General features: G+C 49.6%; 1 protein-coding gene across 1 annotated transcript; it reads left to right on the top strand.

Annotated features, from left to right (window-relative positions):
• Window positions 1-6,832: 6,832 nt before the first annotated feature.
• LOC143185146 (uncharacterized) lies at window positions 6,833-7,027 on the top strand. Its single transcript, XM_076387881.1, has one exon. It carries the CDS (start codon window positions 6,833-6,835, stop codon window positions 7,025-7,027), a length of 195 nt encoding a protein of 64 aa, XP_076243996.1.
• Window positions 7,028-10,753: the final 3,726 nt, after the last annotated feature.

Genomic DNA, 10,753 nt, shown 5'->3' with positions numbered 1-10,753 from the left:
TTACTTAACGAACAGCGTTTAGTTATGGAATGAACTTCGCTGAAGCTTTTGGAGGATTTAAGAGGAGCTCTTCTAGGATTGATTTAGGGAATTTTAAAACGTTGGAGGTCCATGGTATCATACGAAGTAGTACGCACAAAATAAGCAGATATTACTTGACTCTCTGAAAAATCTCTGATTCACGAAATCTTATTCAACCGAACTCGTTGATTTTCCTGCTCTGCATGATTACTACCTCTCTTTCAAAGCCAGTCGTTTAAAGAGGAGAAAAAGGGTGACGCGGGCCAGGCGCTGAATGAACAATAATAAACGACATTTGCTACCGTGACGTCGGTTCGAGGCAAGGCTTGAAGGTAAAAGGTTGGCCGGAAAATCGGCGGCTATTTAATTACCGGTCAATATCTGGCGCAGAATGTGGGTAACTGGGTCTCGTCCCTGTTTCACAACGGCACTGTAAAAGCGTAGGCCTGGCCAAGGTAGGTTGACTGGAACGATCAGGCCGGGAAAGTCTCTATCCTACGTCCAAACTTGGAAGCTCGACGAGATATTCAAGCTGGATGGATGGGTCGGACCGGATGTCCGATCTCGTAGGATAACATTGAAAGTGATCGATCTCGTTTCCCTGTCTCTTTGCGAAACGTCTTCATCGGCCAAATTAAGCTCGCAGGATCTCAATTTTTGCATGGAACAAGTCTATTTCTAGGAATCTATTCTGTTCCTATATCTAGGAGTAGAACATATTTCTGATACCTGTAATATTTTTACTAACATTTATTTATCTTTTTGTTTCAGGTGAGTCTAAATTCAGAGGCAATACATATAGCAATTGGGGCATCTTGTATAGATAGTAAGTATTTTTATTCCAAAGGAGACATTCACAAGTTTAATTAGAATAGAATCGTCTGTTCATAAGGAATAATTTCGATCTGCAATCTATGTAAGATTTGATTCGATCTGGTCCATACTGAATGTCGGTCTTTTATGTATGGGATACCTGTTACCTGAAACTGCAGGTCGTTACCAAACGTTATTCTTTTCGCACGCGCATCTGGAGCAAATAATCAACGATGCAGGAAATCAGCATAGCGTGACCATCTATGTAACTGTATTTTCTCGGCGTCGTCGTCGCTTGGCACGATAATACAATCCGTCGAATTCAACTAAACATGTCTGCCTGAACAATTCTCGTCAGAGCATAAGATATAACGCAAATATATTTTCTATAAATTAAATTTGACATACTAGCGGATTAGTTAGCTATCGTCAAGACGTCTTTCGCCTGACAGAGTGTTTTACGAGCACATCGGTTTCATTTGCCGAATGAAATGAGACTCGAGGAGTCAGTGACCAGTGCACATACCACCACGGCTCATTGAGCAATTGCATCTGCAACTGCACGGAGCTGCATCTCGCTCACGAGCACCGTGCGAGTAACGATTACGCGACGCAACGTTTTCGAAACACCTCCGCAACTTCGCGGACCGACTTCGTTCTGGTTTCTGCGCCCGAACCTCTCTCGCTCTTTTTCTCTCGTGGGAATATGTTGAATTAGAGGCATAAACGGATCGATGCTCGTTGAACGAGCTAACGCGAGCTGTTTCGCGCGAAATTAACTCTCGCTCTGATTCTTTCTCAGATACCTATTGCATTCTGTACGCTAGGATAACTCTCAGACGGTTCGTTTCATAATTTGGTGTCCTAAGAAATAATCGTGCAAGATGTTAGTTTTCCCTCTCCCTTTCTCGAAATCGTCATACCTATTGCGCGCAATGAAGGTGTCGTCGTAAAGAATAGAAGAGGTGGCAGAAAGGCGGAAATCGACGAGCTCGGCGCGTAATACGCTAAAAGGCGTTGCGCTACCGGATAGTCAGATAAAGTTCTTTCACCCGAGCCATTCGTTCCGCGCTACTGTCGCAAGCGCGTTTTCACCGACTGATCCCGCCAGGGCCCATTTATCGAGCGATCGATCCGCTAGGGATTTATGACCTGGTAATTTTATAGCAGTCAGACCCCACCACTGATCAACCCCGTTTCGACGAGATCTCGCGCGCGTTGTTTTCGCGGACAAAACGCGGCTGGCCCCGGGTGGTCCTGATGCGGAATCGCGATACCAGCCTGCTGGTATTGTCGGCAGACAGCGTTTAATTTGGCTGCGGGAGATAAATGAACCGTGGCAGCACAGCCGGGATGAATAGCGGCGGGACTGGTTTCAGTAGAAGCGGATTTTTAGTGGCTCTTAATTCCGACGTTGACGCAATCGTAGTTCAGACTCCTGCTAATTCGATTTCGACATCGAGTGCCTGTTCGATCGTGGTATGGCTTGATTTTTAGACTCTTTGTATTGTGGCAGGAAATTTCACCGGTTAGAAACTCCCGAATTTTCTACACCCCCAGGGGTTCGCGACGTCCAAAGTTGCCAGGTAGAGAATTTATGGCTGACGACTAGAGTCAAGCGGTTACAGGGTTGCGGCCAAATTTTATGGCTGTGGTTTTCGCGCTCTCTTCACGCGCTGATCATAAATTTTGAGCAACAGTTGTCCACGTCACGCACCCGTAAATCACTCGGCAGCAAAAGATTTTCGTCACTCCTCCTGGGAGTTCTCTTCTAGAATACCTGCTAGAATCTGTTCATCCATCGCATCGCCTCTGGCTGTTTAATACGCTATCCTGTCATTAGAGACCTTGCGTTTTCTAAGGTAAGAGGTGGGCGTGCATTTTACGATGATTGAAAAATCATTTTGCATTCGACGACGGAAGCGAAAATATATAGAGGCCACGTACACACGTATACATGCCCACGTATCGATGGTGGTTGGAGGGAGGTCGCGATTTTATTGCATTCTGATGCAGGCCTACTTGCATCGAGACAATGCTTCCAGCGAGATATGCAACCGGCTAGGACAGACACGTCGGTGCGTTGCACCCGAGTAGAGGAGACTCGCGTGGGATTTCGTCTTCTCTGATTGTTGCGACAGCTGCCCACCACCCGGTTGCCTCGGCGAAATTTTTGCGGAGCAGGTTGCACTTTCCCGCGCTAGTTAGGGGATAAATCGAGCCGTGATTGCGATACCGTCAACTCTGCGCGATGCATTCGCGTGAATAGTGGAATGCCTGTGGCGCATGGCAGGATGTGATTGATGACACGAATCAAAGGGAAATTTCATTGAGATTTTTAAGGAAATTCACGGTTTTATTGTTATTAATTTGTTGAAAATTTATACTCGTAAAAGGATATTGACTTATTTAAACTCAGATTTCGTTAAGTTGCCTTCGATGCTTGCGAAGTTATAGCTTAAAGTTTTCGAATGTGGAACAGTAAAGGTCTTTGAACGAAGTTTGTCGAACGACCAGTTAACTCTCTGGCTCTTCGAGGTTTGCATTTACAAAGGGAAAAGTTTTCTTCTACGATCCATTCGCGACTCTTCCGCTTTCCTTTTTCACTGGTAATCGGCGACAGAGAACCGAGAGATTAGCTAACAGGTGCTCCAGGTAAAGCTGGCAGGGTCGATTACACGCTCACTGTTGGACCTCGAATCCTCGAGTGATAAATCTTCGTCAGATGGGCGCAAAAGGCGAGCCGCAAAAACGACAATTTAACTTCGAACTTCTTTAGCTGCGATGTCGCAGGAATTTCAACATTTTTCTTTCTTTCTGTTTAATTCGATCTAGAAAAACTTTGGATTTGTTGAAAAATACTTTCTTCAATTATCTGTGCGGCACAGTAGTCTATTTTCCTTTTTGAGGAGATAAGGTTATCATTGTAGTCCCAGTTTTTGTAGAATATTTGCATGGTAGAACTCGAAGACGGCACTGATAAAGAGGGCTGGAATCACGTTGCGAATCTCCTTGAACGTTTAAGCTCAATCATGACGTGTCTCTATAATCACGAGCCGTAGTTATGGTAGGTCAGGCTTTGATTATATTTAGAATAGTCACGTTTACTCTGACAGCCTATAGTAATATATTCAATTCGAACCGTTTAACAACTCTGCAGGATGACCATGATCTAGACGCAGCTAAGTAATTCAATGACGCGGGAGAATCATTTATCCAGGAATCATTTATCAAGAAAAACAATTAATCTTCTGCGAACCTGATACAACTGTCCTATTTTATTTGTTTTACGATTAATATTTCATTCCTCAAATGAAAATGGGGTCACGTTGAACTGAGCTGAAGGTAGCCTAGGATTCGGACTCTGGGGGAGAACGACGGGATGAAAGTGAAAGCAAAAATCAGAGGAGCCTCGATTCAGAAAGATTCCCGTTAGTTGACACTGTACAGTCGGTCACGCTGACTACGCTAACTGTATAGTTATTCAAGGTCCGTAGGTAGGGCAGGTTAGGCTTGGACTTTGCCCAGTTTGCATCAATTTGCGTCTAACCTTCCATCGACCATTACCAGGGCTAGTTGTCGGAACAACTGTCATTTAAAAAATGATTAAAATCTTCTTTTTTGTAAAATCCGAATATGATCAGCCACGGAAAGGCAATAACCTTTGCAAATCGATATTAAAAAATACATCAATCATCTCATTCCCTTGAAAGCATCTTGCTGATAAGCAACTATCGCTGTACTGGCGATAACTCGCCAGTTACCAACGCAATCTCCCAGCGATTTATCAGCACCATTGTGATCAATTATGCTGACTGTGAGAGGTACCGACCACATCACCATTCTGTCTTCGGAGTGTCGCAGGGAAGCGAATGAATGAGCAGTTGCGTAGACGTGTCGTAGACCCGCTCGAAATTCAAAAGATGCTAGATAATGGAATCAGAAGCAGAGGTCTAATGCCTAACGGGTCTAAGTTGCGGCAGGTTAGTCCTGACCTAACCCAGAGCTGGATTAGAGAGACCCTGCTCGACGAGTCCCGCTCACCTGTGATCTAACTTCTACTTTCAGTAGACGTAACCCGCGTGCTTCGCGAAGGTGTGCAGACACGTACAGGCGCGTGTGTCTGTCAAGGGTTAAGCGGCTTTCACTCCTCGAGTGTTAGCGAGTCTACAGCGTGGCAGGGGAACGCACCGTGCCCCTCTGATTGTGTACCATAACGATCAGGAGCGTAGCTTTCGGCACCGCTGAAAGATACATGGCGAGGTTTTTCTCTTTTTATCTCTGAATCACGTATTTACCACCATTCGTTACATTACGTAGAAACCTGCTAGGATTGAAGAAAAATTATATCCAAGAAACGCGTGAATTATCTCCTCGCCATCAGGGTTGGAAAGCTCTGCTGAATAAGCCCTTGAGCTTCTAATTCCCGACACTCAAGTGTGCTGCTCCACCTCCTGCTGAGTTTACGACCTTCTGGATTCCTTCCATCCACTTTGCCCTCTATTAAAGGATAATGTGTTAAGTATTATAACAGGATTTTCAACCGTAAAACATATCACAACCAGTTTGCGCTTTCTGGGTGCTTCTACTCGGGGGAGTAGGATTAGGTTTTAAGGTGATACTTGCTGAGTTCTAGGATACGACTACTACCTATGCGCTATTAAGACCATCTTGATTGCCGTATGACGACAGGGCGCGTCCTTAATCTTGACTCCGATTTTCAAAACGTTGTTTGTCGTGTCGACAGGGGTATATTTGGCGCGAGGCTGAAGTGGATAAAATAGGACCACCGACTTCATGGTAACCTCTGCGATCCTTGGCTACGAATTTACTTTGTTCCGCGGCCGCCGTTAGCTCTGACAATACAAGCGAGCCACTATGCACGCGTGCACGCATAATAAAGGCTAGGCCAAGCCTCTTCGCGCTGCTGATAAAAATCCTTGATCCTAATGACGGGTCAACCGTGCCAATTGGCCATAGGAATGGAACGATTGTGCGAGGATACTATTGTCGCTTAATCTGCGATCGATAAGCGCGAGTCGTTATCACCATAGCTTCTTGATGCTAGATTTTTGATCGAAGATGAATTTTCGAAGCCACATGGTTCATCCTTGGCAAGGAAAACACTCTTCCAAAAACACTCTAATGTTTAGATATTAAATACTTTTGCGTTATTTGTCATTCAAGATCTAATTCCCACTTTTTACTCGAAATTTTAATTTGTGTTTAATTTGTGTAGTATTATTAGTTAGCGTTGTAATTTGATCGTCCACTACAGTATAAGGAATGATTCATCATTTGATGGAGAGAAACTAGTGGAAGAAAAGTGCTACGGGGGGTGAGAGAATGATCTGTGGAGTGGTCGGCTCGAAAATGGTCGAAAATGCTCGAAGCAGTGATTTAAAAATGGCGGGTGGCGCGGGAAATGCGCGGTACAGCGTTGCGAGTCGCGGCGCAGCGCGCAGGCGCCGCGGAGCCGCGGCACACCACGCCGCGACGAACTCACTCGCGCACCGCGTCGCACGCCACACACAGCACACCAACTAATAACGTGTGCAAGGTTCGATTTGCAGTCACCGCGAGGACCACGCGGTCGCCATAGAAAAGCAACAGCTCGTCCCGTCGCGGTAGAGTCGTGTTGTCACGCGCGCGCGCGCCGAAAGAGAGTGTGCCCGAGTCGAGTTAATCCGTTTTCGAGCGCGAGCCGTCACAGTCCCGTTCCGCGACCAAAACAAACCCGTGTCATTTACGCGCCGGTTAACCTCCGCGGCAGATCACGACAGATCTCAGCAGCAGTGAATCGTCTTAATAGAAAAAGCCGCGGAACAGTGGCCCTTGTCAGCCAGTTGACTCGTTCGAGGCTCGCATGAGATCGCGTCGTGTTATGCTAGCCTTAAACTTGTTTACACGTGAGACTATCGGTCGGACTATCGGAACGAGGCATCGTTGAGACGGAAGTCAGCGTCGTAGAGGAGCGGAAGACCGTCGGTGTCGAGAGATGACCGTGCAAAAGTTCAAGCCCCGCGGCAGCGCGGCCGAGGAGCAACAGCCGTCTGGCGATATTTTGTCGCCGTTCAACGAGACGCTGGACATCGACAAGGAGCAACAGCCCAGTCAGCTTTGTTACCGCAGCGCGCCGCAGGACAGCGAGAATCTGCTGGGTCGAGTGTTAGCCGGTAAGGATAAGTCCTAGAGCATCTTAGAGCGTCTTAGAGCATGTTCGAACGAAAGGGAGAGTAGTTTCGATTTCGTGGACAGGGCACAGGGCGCAGGGGGTGACGGGTGGGCCATGCGTCGGTAAAAAAACAATCCTAACCTAGGTGGTAGATGGTTCAGGTAGGAAGGAATAGAGAAAGAGGCGGTTTCACTTTCCAGCGGGCTTGGAATGTAGGTCGCGGGGCCCGGGACGAGGCTAGTTCGTTGCCCTCGGTCGGCGGCCTTCCACTCGGCGCTCCGGCCATTTTTCTCTCTCTGTCCCTCCGTCGCCCCTTTCTCCCTCGCTCGCGGTTCTAGCCTAGATAGTGGAGGCTCTCTAGCGTGGGGCTCCCACCCTAGACTCGTCCCTCCCACGGTTACGCGCTCGCTTCTCCCTCTCTGTCTGATTCGGCCGCTTCCACGTACGCTCTCCTTGTCCCTCGGACAGCGCGTCTCACTCTGGCCTGAACTCTCGGTGAACTCGTTGTAGAGAGGCAGAGTCGGTCTCTTTCCCTCGCGGCGGTCCGTAGAACAGGAAAGTAGGTCGGTGGGGCCTTGGCGCGAGGCTAGTTCGTTCACCCTGCCTGGCCCGTAACTGGGGCAAGATGAAATTAACCGAGCGGCCGCCTCACCCCACCGCCTCCTCTCGCCTTCCCCTACCTCCGTTCGGCAAGTAGAGTGAACTCCGCGACTCGTGTGGCCAATCGCCGCCAGGCCGGTTCAACAAACTCGAACTGGGTCTCCCTGCCTCGCCGCTCGCCGCTCGCCGCTCGCTCCTCGCTCCCACCCCCTCCTTCGCGCCGTGAGTAGTTTAGCTGCTACCTGACCAACCTCCCCCACCCACAGGCTATCATCGAAGGTCACCAACACACTCTGCCTTGCCCGTTCGCCCTCCCCGACCGTGTTCTCGCGTAAAAGAGAGACTGATGCGCGCCGCTCTTTGTACAGTTACAACGAGCCCCGTTCATAAGCTCTCCTCGCCCACCTCTTTGTTCCACGCGCGGCCTCCCTCGTTTGCTATTTTCGAACGGGGAACACGGTCTCCGCAATTTTTCTGGACGTCATCGGGCGGCTCGTTTGCGCCTCACGTGGACCTTCGGTAAACACCACATCACGGGGGTATTTGGGGGATGGCGTGAGTTAGGAGGTGCTCAGCTTCGTTTAGAGATAGAAATTGCCTAGGGGTGGTTCTTAGGCTTTTTCTCCGAGTCTCTAGATGGACCATCATCCCTTAAAGAATCTCTGCACCTGAAAATTGTTACATCTCCGTTCACGCATCCATAGGTCTGGGTATGTATGTGATTCCGTGGTTCTTTCAGCGACCGGTACATTAACGAATTAGCATACGTGTATTCCGTGTGGTAAGGGCGAGGGAGGAAGAGGGGCTCGGAGGTTTATTACGCACGCGTGACACGCACACAGGCCCGTTGAACCGGCTGAGACGGTCCTCGTAGGCCCCGTTACGTAACTCACGATAGTGAATTACGTGTGGACTACCTACTGACGAGCCCCTCTCTCCCTCCCCTCTTGGCGATTTCTTTTCCCCACTGGGGCCCCCTGCTTTGTCCCCTTCTCGGAGAAAGTGCATTAGTCGCGGCGCTGGACCGTGATCACTCTCGCTAGGAGCCGTGGAATGCTTTCACCGGTTTCCCCGCGCTGCATCCGCCGTCGGAGCACTGACCCGCCTCAACGAGCGTAACTACGAGCTGGGTCGAGCATGACTCAGGCCCGATCGAATGCGCGGCTCTCTCGTCCGCCCGAGGTTTGGCATCGAGTCGATCGACTCTGTCATCCTCGCGGCAGGAACGATCGGGTAGGAATCGGGCCTCGCAGAGGACTCTCAGAGATTCTCGACTCGGGAATGCGCGCTCGAGAGGTGCTCTCGGTCGGAGACCGTCTCGCCACGAGTCGCGTAATTTTAGCAACGGTGCACTCGACTGACGCAACTCCTTCGGACCTTCTTGGTACCTTGGAACACGCGGTTCGAAGATTATCCGCCGAGGTTTCATCAGATAGGGGACACTTGCGCGCCAGTTTCCGCCACGTGCTTTTCGCAACGATGGAGGCTCGATTAGGTGAATTAGTTGATCTGTTCTCTGAGCACCTTAGGGAAATATATCGTATATTTCGGTAGAGGGAGGATGTAGGATGAACTCTGTCTCTTGTATGGGTGAAAAAGTAGAAGCAGGAAAATTCACTGACTCCTTAGTTCGTCCTTCCTGCGTCGGAGGGAGTTCTTCTTTTGTTTGGAACGTAGGGCATGAGTGATTCTGGGTTACCAGGGGTATGATCAGAAAGACACGGGCAAAGGGTAACGCGTGTGGAGTAAAGGGGAAAAATGGTTTCACCGCTGTGCGAAACTCCGTCGGGCATTTTCTAATTACGCTTGTGCCGACGACTGGCTAACCTCAAAAGCAAGACACACGGGCAATGGCCTAGCCTCCTCCCGGTCCCCAGTGACCTCGATTGATGCGCTGTGTCCTCTCCCAGTCCACGATTACCCTCCTCCCCTGCTCGCTCTTCCTCTAACCGCCCCCTCTGCCCCTCCAGCTGAGAGAGAAACGTTGACTCGACATCGCCCAATCAGGGGCCGGTTCGTCGACTCTCGGAGCTGTTCTTGGGGTCGTTCTAATCTCGCAACGTCCCTACGCCACAAGCCAAACCGACGAGAAGCCCGATAAGAGTACGATCTCCCCCCTCTTTTTACCCCCACGCCTCGCCTCTAATCTCTTCTCGTCTCGTCTCGTCTCTTTTTCTCGCCTTTATATATTCCTCTCCGGCTGGTTCGCGCTGCGTGCAGCTCGCCATCCTCGACTCCTCTGTCCTCTCTCTCTCTCTCTCTCTCTCTCTCTCTCTCTCTCTCTCTCTCTCTCTCTCTCTCTCTCTCTCTCTCTCTCTCGCGCGCGCGCGCGCGCGCGCTTCCACCAGCTCACCAAGGTGAACAACCTCGAACCATGTCGGGGTTCTTATCGCTCGCGAGCTTGGACCCTTATCGAGCGAGCGTGTTCGCACTTCTTCCATGGAGTTCGCTGAACCGCTTCGAGAATATCGAGTCCCCGTTCCTTCTGATCCAGGCCTCGCATCCAGAGGGCCTTCGACCGATTTCTGGGCCCTCTTATCAGTAGATCGAGATGATGGCATAAAGATTGTAGAGGAACTCGCGTTGCGTGTCTCTGTCACAGGGAAATGCAGAGATTTGTGCTAGGTCATGTTCTTTCCTCTTCCAAAAGTCTCTGAATCAGCGCGATTCCCAAGTTTTAGGAATCCTAGACGTTCAGGGTTGCGACAGCTTGTCCTGCTTGCCACCCACGCGGAGACTTTCGAGCGTGGCTCAAAATAGAATACTGAAACGCATAATTTCGCATCGGGGCTGCAATTGTTCGTCTTGGAAATGACTCCTGTTTCGACACTCGCTTTCACCGAGTTAGCTATTACGGAGAACGCGAACGGGCCCCTAGGTGGTCGCATAATAGACACGGTCAACGGTGCATTGTCTTCTTTTTTCGCTGGCCCGAGCGGGTGTGCGTCGATCGAGCAGTCACGGTTCACTGGGAAGAAAGTAAGAGTGGTCTGACCAGGAAGTTAAAGCATTGGCGAAGGCGGTTTGTTCGGATGCCAACGAAAGGGAAGTGTTCGTACCGAGAAACGATTTCTCTTCTTCTATCAGACCGTGCTGGTTTCTCCCCGATTCATACGTGCTCAGGACATCCTCTCTACTTGATTG

This window comes from Calliopsis andreniformis, chromosome 10 (genome assembly GCF_051401765.1).
Source record: "Calliopsis andreniformis isolate RMS-2024a chromosome 10, iyCalAndr_principal, whole genome shotgun sequence".
Classification (NCBI taxonomy): Eukaryota; Metazoa; Arthropoda; class Insecta; order Hymenoptera; family Andrenidae; genus Calliopsis; species Calliopsis andreniformis.
This window is presented reverse-complemented; position numbering and strand designations above follow the sequence as displayed.